The sequence below is a fragment of the Coregonus clupeaformis genome, chromosome 13, assembly GCF_020615455.1.
Source record: "Coregonus clupeaformis isolate EN_2021a chromosome 13, ASM2061545v1, whole genome shotgun sequence".
Taxonomy (NCBI): domain Eukaryota; kingdom Metazoa; phylum Chordata; class Actinopteri; order Salmoniformes; family Salmonidae; genus Coregonus; species Coregonus clupeaformis.
Window position 1 is genome coordinate 23,247,781 of NC_059204.1, and position 23,402 is coordinate 23,271,182.

Consider the following 23,402-nt stretch of genomic DNA (forward strand, 5'->3'; position numbering starts at 1 on the left):
GTAAAAAGAAAACTGTAGCTAGATACAGGTAACTGCCAAAATAAAGGAAACACCAACATAAAATGTCTTAATAGGGCGTTAGGTCAACACAAGTAGCAGGAACAGCTTCAATGTTATTTTATTTAACCTTTATTTAACTAGGTAAGTCAGTTAAGAACAAATTCTTATTTACAATGACGGCCTACACCGGCCAAACCCGGACGATGCTGGGCTAATTGTGCACTGCCCTATGGGACACCCAATCACGGCCGGTTGTGATACAGCCTGGAATCGAACCAGGGGGTCTGTAGTGACGCCTCAAGCACTGAGATGCAGTGCCTTAGATCGCTGCGCCACTCAGGAGCCCAATGTGCCTTGGCATAGATTCAGCAAGTGTCTGGAACTCTATTGGAGGGATGCAACGCCATTCTTCCATGAGAAATGGTAGTGGAAAACGCTGTTTCAAGTGCCGCTCCAGAATCTCCCATAAGTGTTCAATTGGGTTGAGATCAGAGGGGTATACTACAAAGCAGGATCAATGAGTTAGCCAGCTAACTTTGATAAATAACCAGAAATAACGATAGATTTTCTGGTTCATTAAGATGTGTGTTTTTGGTTGCCCATTTCAAGCTTATCTTTCTAAAAATATATAGTTATTTCAGAACATTTAGGGAAGTTAGCTGGCTAACTCCTTGAATCTGTTTTGTAGTATACCCCTCTGCTGACTGACACACACACCCACCCACACACACTAAACCCCCTATGCACCTTTGAGACCCCTCTTCTAGCCATGGTAGCCAAAGTAATGGGCAACTGGGCATGTTTATACAGTGGGGAGAACAAGTATTTGATACACTGCTGATTTTGCAGGTTTTCCTACTTACAAAGCATGTAGAGGTCTGTAATTTTTATCATAGGTACACTTCAACTGTGAGAGATGGAATCTAAAACAAAAATCCAGAAAATCACATTGTATGATTTTTTTAGTAATTAATTTGCATAATACAAATTACAGGCCTCTCTCATCTTTTTAAGTGGGAGAACTTGCACAATTGGTGGCTGACTAAGTACTTTTTTTCCCCACTGTACATGACGGGTTGGGATGTTATTTGCTTAATTAACTCAAGAACCACACATGTGTGGAAGCACCTGCTTTCAGGGCTCTAAATTCAAATGTTTTATTGGTAACTTAAAGTTAGGAGCACCACATAAAATTTAGGAGCACCAGAAAATACAATTTTTTTAATTGATTGAGATTGGGCCTATATGGCTGCGTTTTCACAGGCAGCCCAATTCTGACATTTTTTTTTCACTTATTGGTCTTTTGATCAATCACATCAGATCTTTTCACATAATATATTTTTCAGAGCTGATCTGACTGGTGAAAAGACCAATTAGTGAAAAGAATATCAGAATTGGGCTGCCTGTGTAAATGCAGCCTATGAATTCTAGCTACTTTTGAAGCACCTTGTGCCCTAGAAACTAATATGTAACACTGTAAATACATTTGTTTATTATAAAAGCCAAAATGTTGATACGAATACCTGTCATTGAAATTAAAGTAATTTGTGGAATATTAGGTTTCTACATATTGTGTATAGGCAGCATTTTCCTATTGAGATGCATTACATAGAAAATTGTACACTGTCTCTTTAAAAACGTCAGGTTTGTGATGACATGCAAGAGATCTGTCATTTGTTCATTGCTATGATCATTGATCTCCTGAAGAAGCTACCCCTTTTCCTTTCTTTCTGTTCCCCCAAATGTTTGGATATGCTGGTAACCAGGTTGTTAGCTAGCTAGCCAATGAGGTAACATGACTGAACAAAGTGTAAACAAATGGTTAACAACGTCGACGCGTGAGTAGTTTTAGAATCTAAAATGCGGTCCCGGCGAACCGCTATAGGAAGATAAAAATGTTGCGCCGGTAAAATGGTTCAGATCTTTTGACCTGGTTGAGCTAGAAGCAAGCCGTTTTCGCTGTAGTAATAGTGCAACCATGATGCTAACGAATCTGCACACGCTTGTTTCTCTAGGGCACTCGGAAACAACGGTACAGCAAAGCCTTGTCATTACAACAATTATTATCTGGGAGATGTTTTTAATAGTCGCACAGTGCTCCCAAAATAAAACTCCTGGTCGCACAGCAAAATATTTCATTGCATATGCGACCAAATTGGTCGCATTTTAGAGCCCTGCCTGCTTTCAATATACTTTATTTCAAGCGTTTCCTTGACTTTGGCAATTACCAGTATGCAAACAAGATCTCGCTCATGTCACTCTGTATCAAATACATCTGAATAGGTATTCTTTAAAAAATACTTTGTCTGCATAGGCAACAGGTCCACCGACAGCGAGGCTCAACAACCCACAGTTCCCAGTGGAAGTCAGTGGATCCCAAGATCCTTTAATTTTATTGCCTTTCTCTAAGCCCCTTCTTCAAGTGCTGCAGTCAGAAAGCCTTGGAGCGCCAGATGAGAGGAGGCCATGTCCATTCCTCACTCCTCTGGGACAAACCAAACCACGCAACAAGTCTTTCACAATACAAAAGGCACGGGCCACAGTGGCCATCCTGTCTGTCTGTAGCCCTGGGAGTGAGACAGCCAGCCCCCTGAGAGAGGCAGTCACCAGCCAGGTAGGTACCCCCAGACTCCCCTCACTCCACGGGGGTGTTGCTGCTGGCCTTGACCCCGGACCCGGCCCGGCTGATCTGCAGCCAGGGCAGCTTGTCACAGTTCTTGAAGAGCTGCTCAATGGCGATATGGCGAACATGCAGTTCCGACGCCAGTGAGTCTTTCTCCTGTAAAGCCACCGTGAGCTCCTCAAACACCTCTGTAGGGGGAGAGGGAACAGAGCAAAGATTAGTACAGCGCAGGGATGTCTCTCTTACGGATGTTACAGTGACCGTATTATCGCCACACTAACGATCACAAGCGATGACCACAGTCAAATTCCACGTGACTGTTTAGTCACGGTAACTAGACTTCTCCAAGCTCTGATGCTGCTGATGGTCATTTGTAGCCTACCAAACTTAGCCTACCAAACTTGCTAACTGCCTGGTACTCAGCACTCTATTGTCCCTCTAATCACTCTAACATCAATGCAAATGTAATCGGAAATCAAATCAAACATTTCATGAGAGCCCATGAGCTTACGTTGTGCAACATTTCTATAGGCTATGCAATTGCGTGAGAAAACAGAGTTTTGATGGGCTCTATTAAAAGGAGGAGGATCCCATCAGCTTTCTATAGGCTAGGCCTACTATATTTATTTCCCAACTTTCCTAATATTAAGCACATTGCTTCGCTTTACATCAAAAGTATAGCCTACCTGGCAGGCATGAAAATTAACCACGGGAAAAGTGTCCTCCATTCACTAAATAGCCTTGGTTTCTAAAATGACTGCCTCGCCTGGTTCACCAACTACTTCTCAGATAGAGTTCAATGTGTCAAATCGGAGGGCCTGTTGTCTGGACCTATGGCAGTCTCTATGGGGGTACCACAGGGTTCAATTCTTGGGTCGACTCTTTTCTCCGTGTATATCAATGATGTCGCTCTTGCTGCTGGTGACTCTCAGATCCACATCTACGCAGACGACACCATTTTGTATACATCTGGCCCTTCATTGGACACTGTGTTAACAAACTTCCAAACGAGCTTCAATGCCATACAACACTCCTTCAGTAGCCTCCAACTGCTCTTAAACACTAGTAAAACTAAATGCATGCTCTTCAATCGAACGCTGCTGGCTCCCGCCCACCCGACTAGAATCACTACTCTCGACGGGTCTGACCTAGAGTATGTGGACAACTACAAATACCTAGGTGTCTGGTTAGACTGTAAACTCTCCTTCCAGAATCACATTAAGCATCTCCAATCCAAAGTTAAATCTAGAATCGGTTTCCTATTTCGCAACAAAGCCTCCTTCACTCATGCTGCCAAACATGCCCTCGTAAAACTGACTATCCTACCGATCCTTGACTTCGGCGATGTCATTTACAAAATAGCCTCCAACACTCTACTCAGCAAATTGGATGTAGTCTATCACAGTGCCATCCGTTTTGTCACCAAAGCCCCATATACTACCCACCACTGTGACCTGTACGCTCTTGTTGGCTGGTCCTCATTACATATTAGTCGCCAAACCCACTGGCTCCAGGCCATCTATAAATCACTGCTAGGCAAATCCCGCCTTATCTTAGCTCATTGGTCACCATAGCAACACCCATCCGTAGTATGCGCTCCAGCAGGTATATCTCACTGGTCATCCCCAAAGCCAACACCTCCTTTGGCCGCCATTCCTTCCAGTTCTCTGCTGCCAATGACTGGAACGAATTGCAAAAATCTCTGAAGCTGTAGACTCTCATCTCCCTCACTAACTTTAAGCATCAGTTATCAGAGCACCTTACCGATCACTGCACCTGTACACAGCCCATCTGAAATTAGCCCACCCAACTACCTCATCCCCATATTGTTATTTATTTTGCTAATTTGCACCCCAGTATCTCTATTTGCACATCATCTCTTGCACATCTATCATTCCAGTGTTAATACTAATTGTAATTATTTTGCACTATGGCCTATTTATTGCCTTACCTCCATAACTTGCTACATTTGCACACACTGTATATACACTGCTCAAAAAAATTAAGGGAACACTTAAACAACACAATGTAACTCCAAGTCAATCACACTTCTGTGAAATCAAGCTGTCCACTTAGGAAGCAACACTGATTGACAATACATTTCACATGCTGTTGTGCAAATGGAATAGACAACAGGTGGAAATTATAGGCAATTAGCAAGACACCCCCAATAAAGGACTGGTTTTGCAGGTGGTGACCACAGACCACTTCTCAGTTCCTATGCTTCCTGACTGATGTTTTGGTCACTTTTGAATGCTGGCGGTGCTTTCACTCTAGTGGTAGCATGAGACGGAGTCTACAACCCACACAAGTGGCTCAGGTAGTGCAGCTCATCCAGGATGGCACATCAATGCGAGCTGTGGCAAGGTTTGCTGTGTCTGTCAGCGTAGTGTCCAGAGCATGGAGGCGCTACCAGGAGAGAGGCCAGTACATCAGGAGACGTGGAGGAGGCCGTAGGAGGGCAACAACCCAGCAGCAGGACTGCTACCTCCGCCTTTGTGCAAGGAGGAGCAGGAGGAGCACTGCCAGAGCCCTGCAAAATGACCTCCAGCAGGCCACAAATGTGCATGTGTCAGCTCAAACGGTCAGAAACAGACTCCATGAGGGTGGTATGAGGGCCCGACGTCCACAGGTGGGGGTTGTGCTTACAGCGCAACACCGTACAGGACGTTTGGCATTTGCCAGAGAACACCAAGATTGGCAAATTCGCCACTGGCGCCCTGTGCTCTTCACAGATGAAAGCAGGTTCACACTGAGCACATGTGACAGACGTGACAGAGTCTGGAGACGCCGTGGAGAACGTTCTGCTGCCTGCAACATCCTCCAGCATGACCGGTTTGGCGGTGGGTTAGTCATGGTGTGGGGTGGCATTTCTTTGGGGGGCCGCACAGCCCTCCATGTGCTCGCCAGAGGTAGCCTGACTGCCATTAGGTACCGAGATGAGATCCTCAGACCCCTTGTGAGACCATATGCTGGTGCGGTTGGCCCTGGGTTCCTCCTAATGCAAGACAATGCTAGACCTCATGTGGCTGGAGTGTGTCAGCAGTTCCTGCAAGAAGAAGGCATTGATGCTATGGACTGGCCCGCCCGTTCCCCAGACCTGAATCCAATTGAGCACATCTGGGACATCATGTCTCGCTCCATCCACCAACCACAGACTGTCCAGGAGTTGGCGGATGCTTTAGTCCAGGTCTGGGAGGAGATCCCTCAGAAGACCATCCGCCACCTCATCAGGAGCATGCCCAGGCGTTGTAGGGAGGTCATACAGGCACGTGGAGGCCACACACACTACTGAGCCTCATTTTGACTTGTTTTAAGGACATTACATCAAAGTTGGATCAGCCTGTAGTGTGGTTTTCCACTTTAATTTTGAGGGTGACTCCAAATCCAGACCTCCATGGGTTGATACATTTGATTTCCATTGATAATTTTTGTGTGATTTTGTTGTCAGCACATTCAACTATGTAAAGAAAAAAGTAGTTAATAAGATTATTTCATTCATTCAGATCTAGGATGTGTTATTTTAGTGTTCCCTTTATTTTTTTGAGCAGTGTATATTTTCTGTTGTATTTTTGACTTTATGTTTTGTTTTACCCCATATGTAACTCTGTGTTGTTGTTTTTATTGCACTGCTTTGCTTTATCTTGGCCAGGTCGCAGTTGTAAATGAGAACTTGTTCTCAACTGACTTACCTGGTTAAATAAAGGTAAAAAAAAATACAAATAATAAGTGCATAGATTTACATTTTAGTCATTTAGCAGACGCTCTTATCCAGAGCGACTTACAGTTAGTGAGTGCATACATTATTATTATTATTTTTATTAATTTTTTATTTTTCATACTGGCCCCCCGTGGTTTTTTCCGCAGCCCCTGTTTCGAGACAGGTTCATGATAATTGTCCATTTTAAATCAAAGCTAATTTCACAGAAATATTATTTAGTATTTGTAAAGACAAGATTAAATTAAGAATAGTCTGATGGGTGACAATATTAGCCTATCACTTGTGAATGATGCCCAGCGTGTGCAGTAAGGCAAGAAACAGCGCATGCCTTTTTTTTTCTTCAAATCAGTCGCACACCTCATGTAGCCTAGTCCATAGGCCTATATGTTTTGACAAGGTTTGTATCACAACTAAAGTGGTCAAATAACTTCTTAAAATTAAGCACATTAATCCGTTTTACAACAGGTGGGTGTAGAGTCTTACCGGCATACATAGACGGCGCGTGAGTTTCAAGTTTGTGGAAGATAATTTTCACCATAAAAATGCACCTTTCTAATAAAGCATTACATGCATAATCGCATTTGTGGTCACTTTTGTGGTGTTTTCCCGCCGTGTGCGCATGGCTGTGCTTATGTGAAGAAAAAGTCTAACAGTTTATCAAAATTTTAAGCTAAACGTTCTGATCGGTTGCATCAGCCTCATTGCTTTTAAAAAATTTTTTTGATGCGAGTGGTTGTATTAATTTGGGATCTATCGCATCCCACAACTGTCCCAGACTATGTTTGGAATAATTATTTCTCGCACAGAAAGACAAGTTGACCAATAGAATAGGTCAACTTTTGTACTATGGGGGATAGTAGATTGACATAGGCTAGAGCTTTTGCTGTTCATTAGGCCTACTCATCTTGTTGGCTGACAAAAAGTAAATGTGGACTGTTCTTCTAACGTCTTCAATATGCGCCTCGGAATTCGATAAGAAGTGCGCAGTTGCGTCCCCGATGTGTCTTTCTTCACTTGTAGCCTACTTCGGAGCTGAGATGCCTGTGAGAAGGACCTGATCACGTGACGGGCATTGACTAATAAGAATTTAGATATCTGAGAGAGCCATGTGAGTGACAGGTACTTCGGAGCGCCGCGATTAGCAGCCGGGAGAAGGGAATTATAATTAATATATTCAGCCCAGGGGCACAACGGCTGCAAAAGGCATGGAGGATGCCGCCGGGAAATTCGAGGCATTATCAAGTGCTTGTCAAATTGTGAATGAGAGACTGATGAAGTGTGTGCAGCCTGCGCAAGAAACAAAGCAGAGCTTATGCCTTTCATTAAACTTTTTTCAAATAATCTTTAGTGTCGCATCATGCAGCCTTAGAATGTTTTAATAATCCAAAACATCTCCCGAGTGGTGCTTGAGGAGTCACTACAGCCCTGGGTTCAATCCCAGGCTGTCACACAGCCAGCCGTGACCGGGAGACCCATGAGGTGGCGCACAATTGGCCCAGCGTTGTCCGGGTTAGGGAAGGGTTTGGCTGGCCGGGATTTCCTTGTCCCATCGCGCTCTAGCGACTCCTTGTGGCGGGCCGGGCGCCTGCAAGCTGACCTCGGGCGCCAGTTGTACTGTGTTTCCTCCAGACACATGCGGCTGGCTTCCGGGTTAAGCGAGCAGTGTGTCAAGAAGCAGTGCGGCTTGGAAGGGTCGTGTTTCGGAGGATGCATGGCTCTCGACCTTCGCCTCTCCCGAGTCCGTACGGGAGTTGCAGCGATGGGACAAGACTTTAACTACTAATTGGATATCACGAAATTGGGGAGAAAAAGGGGTAACATTTTTTATAATAATAATCAAAACATATAGCCCAACGTTTGTATCACAACTAAAGTTGCATAAATAACTCAAAATTAAGCATATAGGAGGACGTGTTTCTTTGTTAACAGCTCAACACAGAGTAGCCGCATGTGCGCACTCCCTCAAATCGTTTGGAGAAAATATTATTTATATTTTATTCAGCTATGTTCAATTGTATTCTTCATACTATAAAATAATGCCACGGAATTCTAAGCACATCTTGTCTGCTAAATGAACTAGTGTAGCCCACAGCCATTTGGCATAGCCAGATCTGGGCCTAACATAAGAACAACTCAGAGGATGCTATTCTGTTCTTCTGAAATAGACTACATTTTCTTCATATCATGTTTCTTTAGACCGGTCTAAAATAAATCATAGATTTATTGTGATGGTGTAGGCTATACCAAATTGATTTATTTTACTTTTTAAAATGTAAATATTCCAAAGGTCTGCATCAGTGGAAGCCAGGAGATGCTAAACATGTTTATGTTAATTAACGGTCAATTGCCGTGAGACCGGCAGTTATTTGCTTGACAATCACCAGCCACAGCCCTACTCTCTCTCACAAAAACACACAGAGCAAAAGAGTAGAGAGATCAGTGCAGGCCAGGGACCACATACATGGAAATCAAATCAAACGGATTAAGCAGAGGGGGCAGACAGCAATGACAACGCTGTACCACCAAGACATAACACCACCACCTCACAATCACAAAGACACACCGTCACATCAAAGACACACAAGCATAGAAGAGACGCAAGAAAACACTACTGTGGCACATTCAGTTCCATCCATTTATGGACATTTACAAGCATTTAAAACAAGACTTAAAACCCATGCATGTTCTAAAGCACTCCTCTATAGACGATTAATGCAAAGGAATAATTTAGACATTGGTTCACAGTTAACTTCAATAGATGGCTATGAAAGTGTCTCTTACTTTGAATCTGTAGCAGCAGCTGCCCGTTCAGCTGGTGGAGCTCGTCAACACTCATTTTAATCACTGGAAGATAAAACACACAGATTGGGTCTCAAAACAAGAGCAACACAGCACAGCATGTTTGATAAAATAAATGAACCAACTAAAGCAACTTCAGGCACTGGGGGGGGATTCCGACCCGAGTTAAGAGCACATAAATGGAACGTAAATACGTGTATTCTGAACTATTAGTTTGGGGTGGATATCAAAGAAATGAAGGCGTGGCGGAGGTGTGGTTACAGATGCACTGTATTCTGACCTTGACTTAATTCCCTCATAATTCCAGCACCTTTACGTGCGATAAAATTATGACTAAGGTCGGGCAACCTGTCGGTTCCAAGTGGAACAACATCTACTATTTTTTCTGATAGAAATAACACCATTCTCCAAGCACTGCGCTATTGATAAGAGCTAGGTGAATCTGTAAGCCGTTTGGATAAGCAGATTGTAAATATAAATGACAATTGTTGATCTATTTTACCTTATGATTGCTAGAGACACATTTTAAACCAATAATATGGCAGAAAACTGAAGCATATCAACACATCACCTTTTCAACAGTGAAGTTTATGAAATGCTGGTATTATAACATAAAGGGAAGGAATTTGGAGACCCAAGCTATAGAGCCCCACAGGAAAATGGTTCTAATTGTTTTTCTACCATACATTTTTCCCATAAGGGATTTTAGAAACACTTCAAATAAGGGCTGTGTTTCGTGTAGGCTTACCCTGGCGTCACGTTTTGATAACCATGTAAATCTCTCTCGGACAAGGTGACTATCAATATAAATAATTTACAAAGGAATAGAATTCTATGAACGGCCTGAAAGCGCCAGTGTCCTTGAGAGATATTCATCCTCTCTCCAAGAGGGCGTGCAGCAGACACAAACAAACTTGCTGTGACAGGGTATGGAGAACCCAAGGACACTTAATGAGGTAGGACTAAGAAAACTTCTCTGGACAAAGAGTGTGGTGGTGTGTGGAAAGGAGGGAGAGTGGTGGTTGAGGAGGAATGTGTGAGGATGCTCTAAAATCTGGGCCTTCGCCTGCGTCTTTACATTGTCTTGTGCACCATTCATGAGTAGGGGAGATGGAAGAGATAGCAGACTCCATATAACAGAGATCACAGAGAACAGATAAGAGAGAATGATTGGATGTTATATTTCAAGAACCCTCCCCCACATGACTGTAGAAGGGGTGCTGTGTGTTATGTGAGTCACTGTTTTCCACCTGGGTAGTTGTTGTCTATTCTAGTTTCAAGTTATTAAGTGTGGCCGACAGTCTGCGATTTAGATTTATTGAAATTGGATTACACTGGTAAAGTCAAACGTCACAACACCTTCTAAACCCCTCTGGTGACAAACACTTTTTTCCTCCATTTATCTCAATTTGTTCTGTCCACATGGCTGCGCTTTGCTGACACTGAAAATATCTTGAAGATTGCCCATTCTTTTGTTTTTGTAAGGACCCAAAAAACGGAGGCAGTGGGAGAACCTATTCAAGTAAGTAAATAAGTTTTGAAAATGTTATACTATGCATTATTAGCTAGCAGGGCAGGCTGGCTACAATAGGCCACTTTGTAGGCTAATGCAACTGAACTGCTAGCTAACTTTACACTGTTTAGCTAAGTGAAAGAAATGTCATCAGCTAGCTAGCTTCATATTAGCTAGCTGTCTTGATGTAATCATTGTACATTAAAAACACAGTCTCCAAATGCATTTGTAGATAACAGCTATAGAAGTAGTGTTGTCACGACACCAGAATTTTGACTTCGATACCGATACCAGGTTTAGTATCACAATACTCAATACCGTCACGATACTCCATACCAAAACGATACCACGGCAAAAAAAGAAGGCACAGAATGGCAATTGATCCAGACAGATAAACTCAGCTACTGCTCTGTTAAATTGTTTGGAATCTTTTGAGTTCAATATCATTACATTAAAACATTTACATTAATATTTTTCAGAAACAGTCATGCATGCATCAATGAATCAATTAGACAAATATACAATCAATTTCACTTTGTTTTTACCAAATGTAACTACATAATGGTAATCATTTATTTGAATGGTAAATCTCTATTGATAAACTGGGTAAATCAAGATGTAGCCTAGGCCTATCCACAATACAGGGGAATGCATATTCAATAGGCGTGTGCATATATTGAGTTATTGAGCTTGTTTTGGCTGATTTCATGGGGCTACAGATGACAAACAATCTTTGCCCCTTCCATTTGGGACTTCATTTTATTGTACTGACCTACAAAAGCTGGAAGCTACCGGTCTCTTCTTCCATTGTAAAGTCTTCTAGCCAATATAGACATTGTTTTGCGAACAGTAATTAACAGTTCCAACATTTCTACATGCCGTGTCGCATTATTAAAGATGTGTTAACTTCTGTGCAGCATGAGGGGAGCTAACATGATGCAGCCCATATTCCCAGTGCAGGCTAGCAATGAGTAAGTGGAGCAGGCACAGTTTGCGCTATAATAAAGGGGTTGGCTGCTCTGATAGACAGGCTTGATCTGTGAGGCACATTTGACAGAAGGACCTGAAGTAACAAAAAATATTTTGGTATACCGTGCAACACTACATGGAAGTGGGTGAAATTGCAGCTCCAGCTGTCATCAGCTGTCAGTAAAGGGAGAGTGTAGGCTACTGGATAGGGCAGGTCATTTTGTGGGAGGACATTATGAAAATATTCTCCAGTTCCAGTCCCTATAGCGGAAAACTGAGGACAGAGAGATAATAGCAACATCATATTCAGTGCTGTCTAATTGAAATATAATGAAGCCTATTTCTTTGTGATGTTTTCTGTCCTCAGATATGGAAAGCTGTAAAAGCCTGTTTGCAGATGAAGAGAGAGGTCCCAATGAATGTCCCAAGAGACTAAGGGTATATCCTATATACCATGGGTTTTATGTGTAGGCGTACCTATGTTAGCAAATGTTGTATACAAAAATATAGTTAAACATCACACACAATGTATAAACCTATTGCAATTGGAGCAGGACAACCCTGCTGGAGGTCTGCTGGGTGTGGTAGGGTTCTGTTTCAGCCCAGCAATAACACACCGGATTCAATTTATCAAATCTAATGAGTTCATAATCAAGTGTGCTATTGCTGGGCTGGAATTGAAGTCTGCTCACCCAGTAGATCAGGGATCAGTGGAGAAAGGTTGGCCATCGTTGGTATGGAGTTTTTTTGGTTCACCTAAAATTATGCTTTAGTAATAATAGCTTACATGTTACTACTCAATTATCTATTGTTGTTTAGACAAAGATGTCTAATCTTTACATACAAGTTCGCTTATTTGTACATTTTGAAGTGATGAAGTGTTGATTCTTTGAAGTGAAGTGTTTAAACTTGTTTTAATTGTTAAACTATTATTCAAAATGAACTAGTGTCAATGTTCATTAATCCCATATCACAATCCTGCAATAAAGAGGGGAAGGGTTCTGTCTCTAATGTGTCTGTGTTTCTGTGTTGTCTTCTCAAATAAACATTTCCTTTTTGTCTAGTTGTAAAATCTCCAAACTGTTTTATCTGATTGTCACTCTCTCTCAGTATATCAGCTCTGTGAATCCATTCTGCAGCTTATCATATGGCATGCATCGCCAAGCAGCCATAAGCCTACAGTATGATAACATTACTGGCATCTGTCATCTGAAGCAGAGAATAGCTAAACTCACACGTTGTTTACAGGTTAAACTATATGTTCTCAATTTAAAATAATACCGTACCAATAGACAATGTATAGGAGGCCAACCATATACCAGATTCTGTACATGCCTTTTAAGTGCTGACATTTAACATTTAGTGCAAATACAACCCTTGTAATTTAGGTACAGTATGAAAATAAGGAGATGACAATTAGGCTACAGGAGATGAGCATTACAGGTAACATTTTATGAGGTTCATTTAATTTAATTCATTTGAGCAATGTTGCTAGAAAAATGATTGCAGTTCCCATAGAGAGACAGGTTGCTCCACGTATCACTGACCCTGGATAAGCTAGCAACTGGGCTAACACAGCTAACCTTTTAGGTCAATAATATGCTGTTTCTATTAAAATGTTCTTGGCTATATAGTAAGCTAGCTAGTTAGATATACCTAGGTAGCTTACAAGTTTAGCTGACTTTTCTCAAAACGAACCTCATTGTGGCTAGCTACTTGTCCCTCATGCTAGCCTTTACAACCAAATAACACTTCAGAAATGTCAAAATTAAAAAGATTGATATGGCCAGCATTGTAGACCATTTCTCCCCTCTTGCTGCAGCTTTAGCTAATCTCGAAATAACAGTGAAATGCTGTGAAAACCAGCGTGCTGCAAAAAAATGTTTTGTCACCGGTGCTTCTTTTGTTAAAACATTTTTGTCCTCACGCACTGTTGCTCCTACGGCACTAATCTGGTGAGCACCTTTGGAGCACCGCCTAAACAAGACATTTGATTGGTTTGACGTGTTGCGAGGCGTCACCCCTCTTTAGCGGATTTCTTCCATGGAACTTCCCCTGCCTTCCCATTTTAGGGAAGCCTAGTTCGCGAGGAGCCTATAGAGGCTCAGAAACCTTCTAAATAACACTCTGGCTATAGTCTGACTTCTCTGCCCTTCTCCTAAAATGGTGCACTCTTTCCCCGAGGCTCCATCTAGCCCATGCTTATGCTACACCAATACAATGCTTTTAATCCATGGGGGGGGGTGGAGTGAACGAGAGCACACTTCTGGAGAAGAGAGAGGTAGACAGAATCTGACCACAGCCAGTGTGGTGTGTTAGGAATGGAGGTAGGCTAGTTACTGTTTGTGGTGTAAAGTAAGTTAGGCTGACTGAAAACTCACACTCGTCTCTGCTGTGACCATTGTTTGAGTGCAGTGTCTGGTGGTCTCCTCCAGAAGACTGGCTGTGGTGATGAAGGCCCCTCCTCACCGTGGCCCCCCACAGGGCCCCGAGGCCATGCTCGTCCTCCAGTAGCCCCAGCTCCTCGGCCGAGTGGCACTCCAGCATGCCCATGGCGTAGTCCGGCAGCCCTCCTGCCCCCGTCTCCTGGTTCCAGCGTGGGGTGTAGCGAGGCACCTGGGCGTCCGACTGGGGTAGTAGTTTACGGTCTCCATTCTGGCTGTAGCAAAGGAGCTGGTGCTTGCCACCCCGGCGGCCAGGACCTCCCTCTGAGCTGACAGAGTCTTTGTTCTGGGTGTACTGCACGATGCGGCTGATCTTCTGGGTCAGGGCCAGCTTCATGCCCTCGTAGGCACTGCGGGAGACCTTGGAGCGGGACAGCTTCTGGTTGGCGATGAGGTGGTACTTCTCAAAACACTCCCGGTGGCCCCGTAGGGATTTGGTGTGCAGGAGGGTGGCATGAGACACACCTGGAGGGAGGGAGAGAGAGCAATCAGTTGAGAAGACAATTAGTTACATGTTCTGTTTAGTAATTTCAAAGCATTGCTAGGGAACAGAGGACTAAGAACTGAAATGATAAGATTTCCTGCTCTAGATGCTTTTCTCAAAGGACATATAACTATAACGGTATTATAATTTTTTATTTAACCTTTATTTAACCAGGTAAGCCAGTTGAGAACAAGTTCTCATTTACAACTGCGACCTGGCCAAGATAAAGCAAAGCAGTGCGATAAAAACAACAACACAGAGTTACATATGGGGTAAACAAAACATAAAGTCAAAAATACAACAGAAAATATATATACAGTGTGTGCGAATGTAGTAAGTATTACAGTACTGACCTATTGCACTTTACATAAACAAATACTTTTTAGAATGAACCTATTGAAAGCAGCCTAAAAGGCAGATTGAAGTATTTTAATGTCCAGGGGAAAGCTGCTTATAGTGGGCTAAGCTTCTGAACCAGGGAGAGATTTACCCATCTTAAATGGACAGATACCTGCTAGGCTGAATATAGTCTCACCTCAATCTTCTCAGTATCTAAAATGGCTTTTCAATGAAGCTAGGCCAACACCGCATTTTAGGTTCACAGAATTTGTAAAAGAAGAACACAGAGTATCAAGTAGGCTACCATCTTTGCAAAGATAAAAGCTTTGACCTTCCTTTTTAAGGACATTACTTAAATCCTTCTGAAGAATCTCATTGAGTAACTATTTAAGAGAAGTTGCTCTGCTGTGGTGTGTGCGCTCCAGAGAGTGAGGGTAGTTGAGTCATAATAACAGAGCCCGCAGCTTCCTCATCAGAGGGAGGGGATCACCTGGGATTACCGCAAAACTTCCTCAACTCAGACTGCAAGAGGCCATTCACGCTCTAACCCATTTAACACACAGACGAAATGCAGGGGAATTTACCACAGATACCACACCCAAAGTCAAAATAACCTTAAAGTAAACTGGGGGCACTGGTGGGACTGGCAATCGTGTTAACACTGAATGGAGTGTGATGGAGTGTGTGAGAGTGACCGAGAACAAGCTAGTGGGTGTGTTTGTACAGGCTTTGTCTTCAGTCTTTTTCCTCCTGGCCTACATTTCAATCACGCAGACAGACATGCTGGAACATGAAACTAGGGGATTAGTCAACGTCAAGACCCAGTGAGAGGCAGTAAAACGGATGCTCGTTAGGTAGGTTCACCGCAAACACTCCTCTAGGAAAGAGAGGAGGTAAGAATGCATACGGCCACCAAATGACTAGCCTATTGTACTAGGCCTATAAACTAACTCTAAATATGAAAAGTGAAAAGTGAGAATTCAGTCCATATCAGTCATCAGAAAGCCTCAGCTTTAAGATAAAGGATTTTTTAAAAGTGAGAGCTCAAACTAATCATGATCAGGCCATTTCCTTCTGTTTTACGTTCATGTCAGGGCCAACAACAGGAAGACACACTAAACTGAAGCCATGTCACAGACAAAGAAGTGAAGGCCAAGACCTTCAGCCAGCCCAGCTCGCACGCACGCACGCACACACGCACAGAAAAGGATCAAGTTGTTCAACGCTGTAGGCTTTAAGACACGATAGCTGACTTGCTTGTGTTAACCAACCCCTGTCACACAAGCACACTGTGTTTATACTAAGAACAATTTGGCCTATACAATCATTATGTGTGTGGCTGTGTGTAAGAGAGAGTGTGTGTGTGTGTGTACCCTGGGCACTGAGAGATAGCTCTGTGGTGGATTAGTCTTATAATGAGGAAGCCGTGAGGCTAGAAAATACTTGAGGCTTGGAAAGCTGGCCTGGGACAGTGTTTGTGTCTGTGTCTCTGGCTACTGAACATTCCCTAAAAACCCAACCTGCTCAGCAGTTAGGGTTAGGGTTAGTGGCTCCATAAGCCGCCCAGCCAACAGCAATGCCTTAAGCCCGATCAGATAATCAGGCTTCGACTACAGACGGGTCTGTCCCATCACAAAAAGAAACCCAGGCCCAACGGTCAAATCACAGGCCCACAACCAGAGCAGTGTACCAGCCCAGAGCTAAGCAGCTATGGATATTGGCTAGCAATACTCTTTCTGTCACACAAACACCATTCAAAGGTGAGTAAACGTCTCAGGCAGTGGCAGTCAACTCTTCAAAGACATAAGCAGCAGCATAACACTGGAGCTGATGAGCAACAGGCTTGTGTGAACACAGAACACTGGCCTGTGAATCATCTTTTTGTTAGCTTTAGCACATCTCCGATTCAAGCCGTTTACCTGGCCTTCAGAGAAACAAAGCCACAGAGCAGCCTCATCATCCAAGCGCTGTGCTAACCATTCACCATGCCCTCAGAGTCAGACTCCTGTTTGAATGGTGTCTGTCGGAGTAAAAGCAAAGGAAGCATAGATAGCCAAGGAACGATCAGTGAGTAACTCCTGTTTGGATTGAACGCTGTCTAAGTAAAAGCTAAGGGAGCATAGATAGGGCAGGCAAACATTCCATGAGGAATGATCTGTCATCATGCTATGGTGAATAACTAACTCCAACCCGAAACGCTACAGCTAATCACAGGGGCTAAGGAAGCAGAGGGAGACGTGATCCATCCAGAACGCAGAATTCTGTGTTTTTCCACACAGGAAGAAAATGTGTTACATTCTGAAAACGCAGGTGTACTGACCATGACATTCAATTTCAAATTCCAAATGTTTATAAATAGACTCGCTGCGATTATCTGAAATGTCTCATTCATCCTCCAAACCACACGCTTTCTGTCTGCGGCAGTGCGGGAAGGGTGTGTGTGGTGGGAGTAGCTGTCAGTGGCATTTTCGTTGCTAGGTACTGGATGTTTAAGCCGCTGGAATTTTTTATTTAAAAAAAGCTTGAATAATTGGAATGGCTAGCCAACATAAACAATGACGAGTCAATTAACACAAAAAACACTACTAAAGGTTATTTAACCCTTCCGCAAATCGAAATGAAAGTGAGACAGAGACTGCAACAGAGAATGTGACCGAGACAGAGAAAGTGACAGACTGCAGCAACAGGAACAGCTAGGGTAGAGGAGAATGCTGCAGCTAATGATAATGGCCCACATAAATGGCTTTAAGTGAAGAAAAAAGTAGTAGATGGTGTGTCAGGGAAACATACTGTATGTTTATGTGAGAAGTGTGGGAAAAATTATTCCTTCACCAGAGGCTGCGCAACACATCAGAAAAGTGCATTAAAAATGCCACGCAGAGCGACCACAGGGATGCAGTATTGCTTCAGCCCTTACAACATTTTTTAAAGTAACATTGGAAGAAACAGAAAAGTAAACAGACAACTCCAAAACTGTGCAACTGCGGACTGTATACTGTATGGCAAAAGAGGACACAGCAGACAGCACGTTTCCAGTGTTGATAGAGCTACAAAAATAAAACGGCTGCCCTGCCATTCAGTCGGGTACCACCTACACACATCACTCCAGCGTTGTGCAAATGCAGAATGCCATAGGTCAAACACTAACTGAGAAGGACATACAGGAAATAGAACGTAGTCCGTATGTTGGAATAATCATAGACAAATCTGTGACAGTTGTAGTCGAGAAGGAACTTGTGATGTTCTTGAGGTATGTGCATGAGGGCCAGGCGAAGATGTGTTCTTAGCAAATGTAATGATACCGCAATGAGATGCCAAAACAATCACAAATGCCGTTCTAGCAACATTCCAATCAAAGGGTATTGATTTTAAGAAGGTGGTGGGGACTGGGCAGCGACGGGTGAGTGTCATGACTGTGGGAGAGAAACCTGTACCTGCTCCAAGTGCACTGTGGTAAGCATCGTGTTGCACTTGTGGCCTCCGACGTATCAAAAGGCACAGAAAATTGCCTGACAGCTTTGTAGCAATAACCCATTTCTTGATGGATTTGCTTCTAATCACGGACATACTGAACCTGGTTTTCCAGAAAGAATATGTGTGTCTCTTGCACACATCAAGGCGATCGTTGCGGCAACCAGGGCCGCCCTAAAATATCTCTCAGACAACAAGGGTGTGTATGAGCAACAGCTCATAGATGAGACCGCTGCCAACCCCGGTTACTACAAAGGCCACAAACTCCTCTTCAGCGGGGATGGCAAGGTGAACACGCACAGGCGAGTGCGCAAAGACTTCATCTCGCACCTGATCCAGGGCCTAAACAACAGATTCGCAGAACATGATCTGAGACATCTCTCTTGCATGGACAACTTCTAACCCTGCCAATCTACCCGACAATGACAGAGACCTTACCCAGCACGGAGCTCCCGAACTCGACTCGTCTATGCAATATCTACAAATATATTCTACCGATGTCCTGTGGCATGAATTCACCCAGGTCAAATATGTGTTTATACTAAAATGTATTTGATTAAAAGGCAATTCATATTTAATTAATATTGTGATGAACACAGTTTTGTGCATTCTCTATGTTCTCTTTCCCATGCGCCTCACTCTCACACACAGCCATCCCCTCCCATTGGAGCAGTTTCCACAATTCCTGTTGTAATTGTTACGTCAACATTTACAAAATGCAGCGATGGTCTCTTGCAATAGCAACTTTTTCTTCACCAGGTAAAACATCTATTAAAACACCAGGGCTACAAAACCATGGCAGAAGCATGCAGGGCTCTCATTCAAGAGTATGCCAACGTGTTCCCAGTGCACGCTCAGCTGGTCCTTCCCTTGTCCAGTGTTGCTGCTGAAAGGGGATTCAGTTGCCAGAATCAAATTCACACGAAGAAACGGTCTCGCACAGGCAGTGATCACCTAGAGGCATTAATTACCATTTCGATGGGGGCACCAGAGTCCTGAAAATTGTATTCTGCTGGGGCACGCACCATTTTTTACCAGGATGACAAAAGGATAAAATATAACTTAAAAATAGAAAGCAACTGAGGGAGGGAGATGTGCGCACATTTGCGCAAAATGTACACTGAATAAAAATATAAATGCAACATGTAAAGTGTTGGTCCCATGTTTCATGAGCTGAAATAAAAGATCACAGAAATGCACAAAAAAACGTATTTCTCTCAAGTGCCGTGCACAAATGTGTTTACATCCCTGTTAGTGTGCAGTTTTCCTTTGCCAAGATAATCCCTCCACCTGACAGGTGTGGCATATCAAGAAACTAATTAAAGAGCATGATCATTACACAGGTGCACCTTGTGCTGTGGACAATAAAAGGCCACTCTAAAATGTGCAGTTTTGTCACACAACACAGATGTCTCAAGTTGAGGGAACGTACAACTGGCATGCTGACTGCAGGAATGTCCACCAGAGCGGTTTGCAGAGAATGAAATGTTCATTTATCTACCATAACCTGCCTCCAACGTCGTTTTAGAGAATTTGGCATGGAGTGCTGAGGAGTATTAATGTCTGTAATAAAGCCCTTTTGTGGGGAAAAACTCATTCTGATTGGCTGGGCCTAGCTGCCAAATGGGTGGGCCTATGCCCTCCCAGACCCACCTATGGCTGCACCCTGTCCAGTCATGTGAAATCCATAGATTAGGGCCTAATTAATTAATTTTAATTGACCGATTTCCTTATATGAACTGTAACTTTTGCTCAGTATAATTAGCAATACATACAGTATCTGACAACATTTTTATTTAATTTTATTTCACCTTTATTTAACCAGGTAAGCCTGTTGAGAACAAGTTCTCATTTACAACTGCGACCTGGCCAAGATAAAGCAAAGCAGTGCAATAAAAACAACAACAACAACACAGAGTTACATATGGAATAAACAAAAACGTACAGTCAATAACACAATAGAAAATCTATATACAGTGTGTGCAAATGTAGTAAGTTATGGAGGTAAGGCAATAAATAGGTCATAGTGCAAAATAATTACAATTTAGTATTAACACTGGAGTGATAGAGATACTGGGGTGCAAATGAGCAAAATAAATAACAATGTAAATAACAATATGGGGATGAGGTAGTTGGGTGGGCTAATTACAAATGGGCTGTGTACAGGTACATTGAGTTTAACTGTAGCCAACTTGAAAATTAACACATTACATTTTCATTTTAGTCATTTAGCAGATGCTCTTATCCAGAGCGACTTACGGTTACTGAGTGCATACATTTTCATACATTCTCTTCTATCGTAGAGAAACAGTGCCTCTTGTGCACGACTTTCAGTAAAGTACTCTTCTTTTTTATAAAAAGGTTTGTTGGCTCATAAAGAATCACAATTATGTAAAGTTGTATAAAAGAAAAACATATCTCCTTCTTCCTCATATACACTAACCTGATCCATAGGAATCCTGGAGTGCAGTTACATTTGCATTGTACAATCAAGACCATCAAAACCATGTTGAAATGTTACTTCCATGGTCTGAAACTTAAAACCTTCACCGGTTTTAATTATTGTCATTCAAAGGGAGGCTCGTTTCAAATATCAGTTGAACTTGAACACTTTTAAGCAAAATAAACATTTATGAAATATCTGATAAAAAAATTGTGACCAATTAGATCAAGACGGAAATGTACATGTTGGAGTACATACCCTGTCAAGGGGGGTAATAATCACTTCGAGGAAAAATAATATTTCAAGGTGTTGTAATAAAGAAATACAGTGGGGGAAAAAAGTATTTAGTCAGCCACCAATTGTGCAAGTTCTCCCACTTAAAAAGATGAGAGAGGCCTGTAATTTTCATCATAGGTACACGTCAACTATGACAGACAAAATGAGAAGAAAAAAAATCCAGAAAATCACATTGTAGGATTTTTTTATGAATTTATTTGCAAATTATGGTGGAAAATAAGTATTTGGTCAATAACAAAAGTTTCTCAATACTTTGTTATATACCCTTTGTTGGCAATGACACAGGTCAAACGTTTTCTGTAAGTCTTCACAAGGTTTTCACACACTGTTGCTGGTATTTTGGCCCATTCCTCCATGCAGATCTCCTCTAGAGCAGTGATGTTTTGGGGCTGTCGCTGGGCAACACAGACTTTCAACTCCCTCCAAAGATTTTCTATGGGGTTCAGATCTGGAGACTGGCTAGGCCACTCCAGGACCTTGAAATGCTTCTTACGAAGCCACTCCTTCGTTGCCCGGGCGGTGTGTTTGGGATCATTGTCATGCTGAAAGACCCAGCCACGTTTCATCTTCAATGCCCTTGCTGATGGAAGGAGGTTTTCACTCAAAATCTCACGATACATGGCCCCATTCATTCTTTCCTTTACACCAGTGGTCACCAAACTACGGCCCGCGGGCCGGATACGGCCCGTCAGCACATTTGGCCCGGCCCTCTGAACAATACCAGAGACGCTATCTGATTTTTTTCCTATTTGGCCTCCAGAAAAAAAAATCCTAGGCCCGGCCCTGTCAAAGAGAGAACGGAATAATGGCGAAAAAGGTTAGGTAAGAGAAAAATTGATTCAGAATGCAGGGTATTTAACCTGCAGTGGACAAACAATTATTTTTTGTTCAATGCAAAGAAAAGGCTGTTTGTCTCATCTGTCAAGAGACGGTGGCGGTATTCAAAGAATACAATCTTCGCCGACACTATGAATCCCGTCACAAAGACAAGTACGTCACAAAGACAAGTCCACTGCCTAATTCACCAGCAAGCACTGTGCTGCAAAGTGTTGACGTGGGATTCTGTAATGAAGGTTGTGGTGTTGTGCATAAACTTCATCAGAGCAAAGGGACTTAAACACAGGCAGTTCCAAGAATTCCTGTCTGAACTGGAGTCTACGCACGGAGATGTGCTGTACTACACAGAGGTCCGATGGCTGAGCCGGGGCAGAGTTTTGAGGCGTTTTTACGAGCTGCTACCCGAAATTAACGCATTTCTTCATTTAAAAGACAAAACGGTCCCAGAGCTGATCGACCCAGAATGGAAATGGCACCTCGCATTTTTAACAGACGTGACAGAAATACTTAACAGCCTTAACTTGCAGCTACAAGGCGAGGGAAACTCATTTGCGACATGTATTCACACATAAAAGCATTTGAGGTGAAATTAGCGCTGCTTTTGGAACAAGTGAAAAAGCGCAACTTCGTCCATCTTCCTGCTACCCAAAACCTGTCGACAGAGAACCCAGCGGTCCCGTTCCCAGCTGAAAAGTGCGTGGAAGCACTGGAAATGCTGAAGGCGGAGTTCGGTGTGCGATTCAGTGAACTACATGTTCATGCAAAAGAAATCCGTCTTTTTCAGAACCCCTTTGTTGCCGACATTGATGAAGCCCAGCCTTCATATCAGTTTGAGTTGGCTGAGTTACAGAACTGTGATGTTCTGAAAGACGCATTCAAGCCCAACAGTCTCATTGACTTCTATGCCGCCCTCCCAAACGACACATATCCAAACATCAAAAAAACACGCAATGAAAATGTCCACAGTTTTTGGCAGCACGTATATCTGCGGAAAACCTTTTCTCGCATGAAACTGCTGAAAACTCAGATGAGATCAAGATTGACAGATGAACATTTGCATCAGTGCTTGAGACTGGCTGTAACTAGAATGGAACCTGATATTCAACTTCTCACCAGCCAGATGCAGGCCCACAGTTCACACTGATGAACATACATAGGTAAGCTCACTTTTCTGACTTGAATGAGTCATTCTGAGCATAAACAAATATAATCATAATAAAATCTACTGGGATAAAATCCATCTTTACAACCATACTGGTAGTGAAATGTATTGTGCTGTGTAGGTGCTGTATCACTTAGTTCAGTTTCTCAACCTGCTTCCTTTGTGGTTTTCACAGGGAAGTTGATGAGAGAGAGCTGCAAACAGCGGTGTCTACAAGCCTACTGGAACCTACAAAAGGATTATAAGGAAGGAACACAAGAACTTTAAGAGACTGCTCATATGTGTCAGAGAGATTCTGCT

The 23,402-nt window shown here is 42.9% G+C and overlaps 1 protein-coding gene across 1 annotated transcript in view; it reads right to left on the reverse strand.

Moving 5' to 3' along the window:
- Positions 1-1,368: 1,368 nt before the first annotated feature.
- The window catches only part of LOC121579770 (protein EURL homolog), a 59,075-nt gene continuing 37,041 nt past the window's right edge, over positions 1,369-23,402 (reverse strand). Inside the window, exons 3-5 of the mRNA XM_041894651.2 lie at positions 14,007-14,534; positions 9,126-9,188; positions 1,369-2,811 (exon numbers count right to left, since the gene is read on the reverse strand). Of these exons, the coding sequence (XP_041750585.1) occupies positions 2,636-2,811; positions 9,126-9,188; positions 14,007-14,534 (767 nt within the window). The 3' untranslated portion in view covers positions 1,369-2,635. The remainder of the gene's footprint in view (positions 2,812-9,125; positions 9,189-14,006; positions 14,535-23,402) is intronic.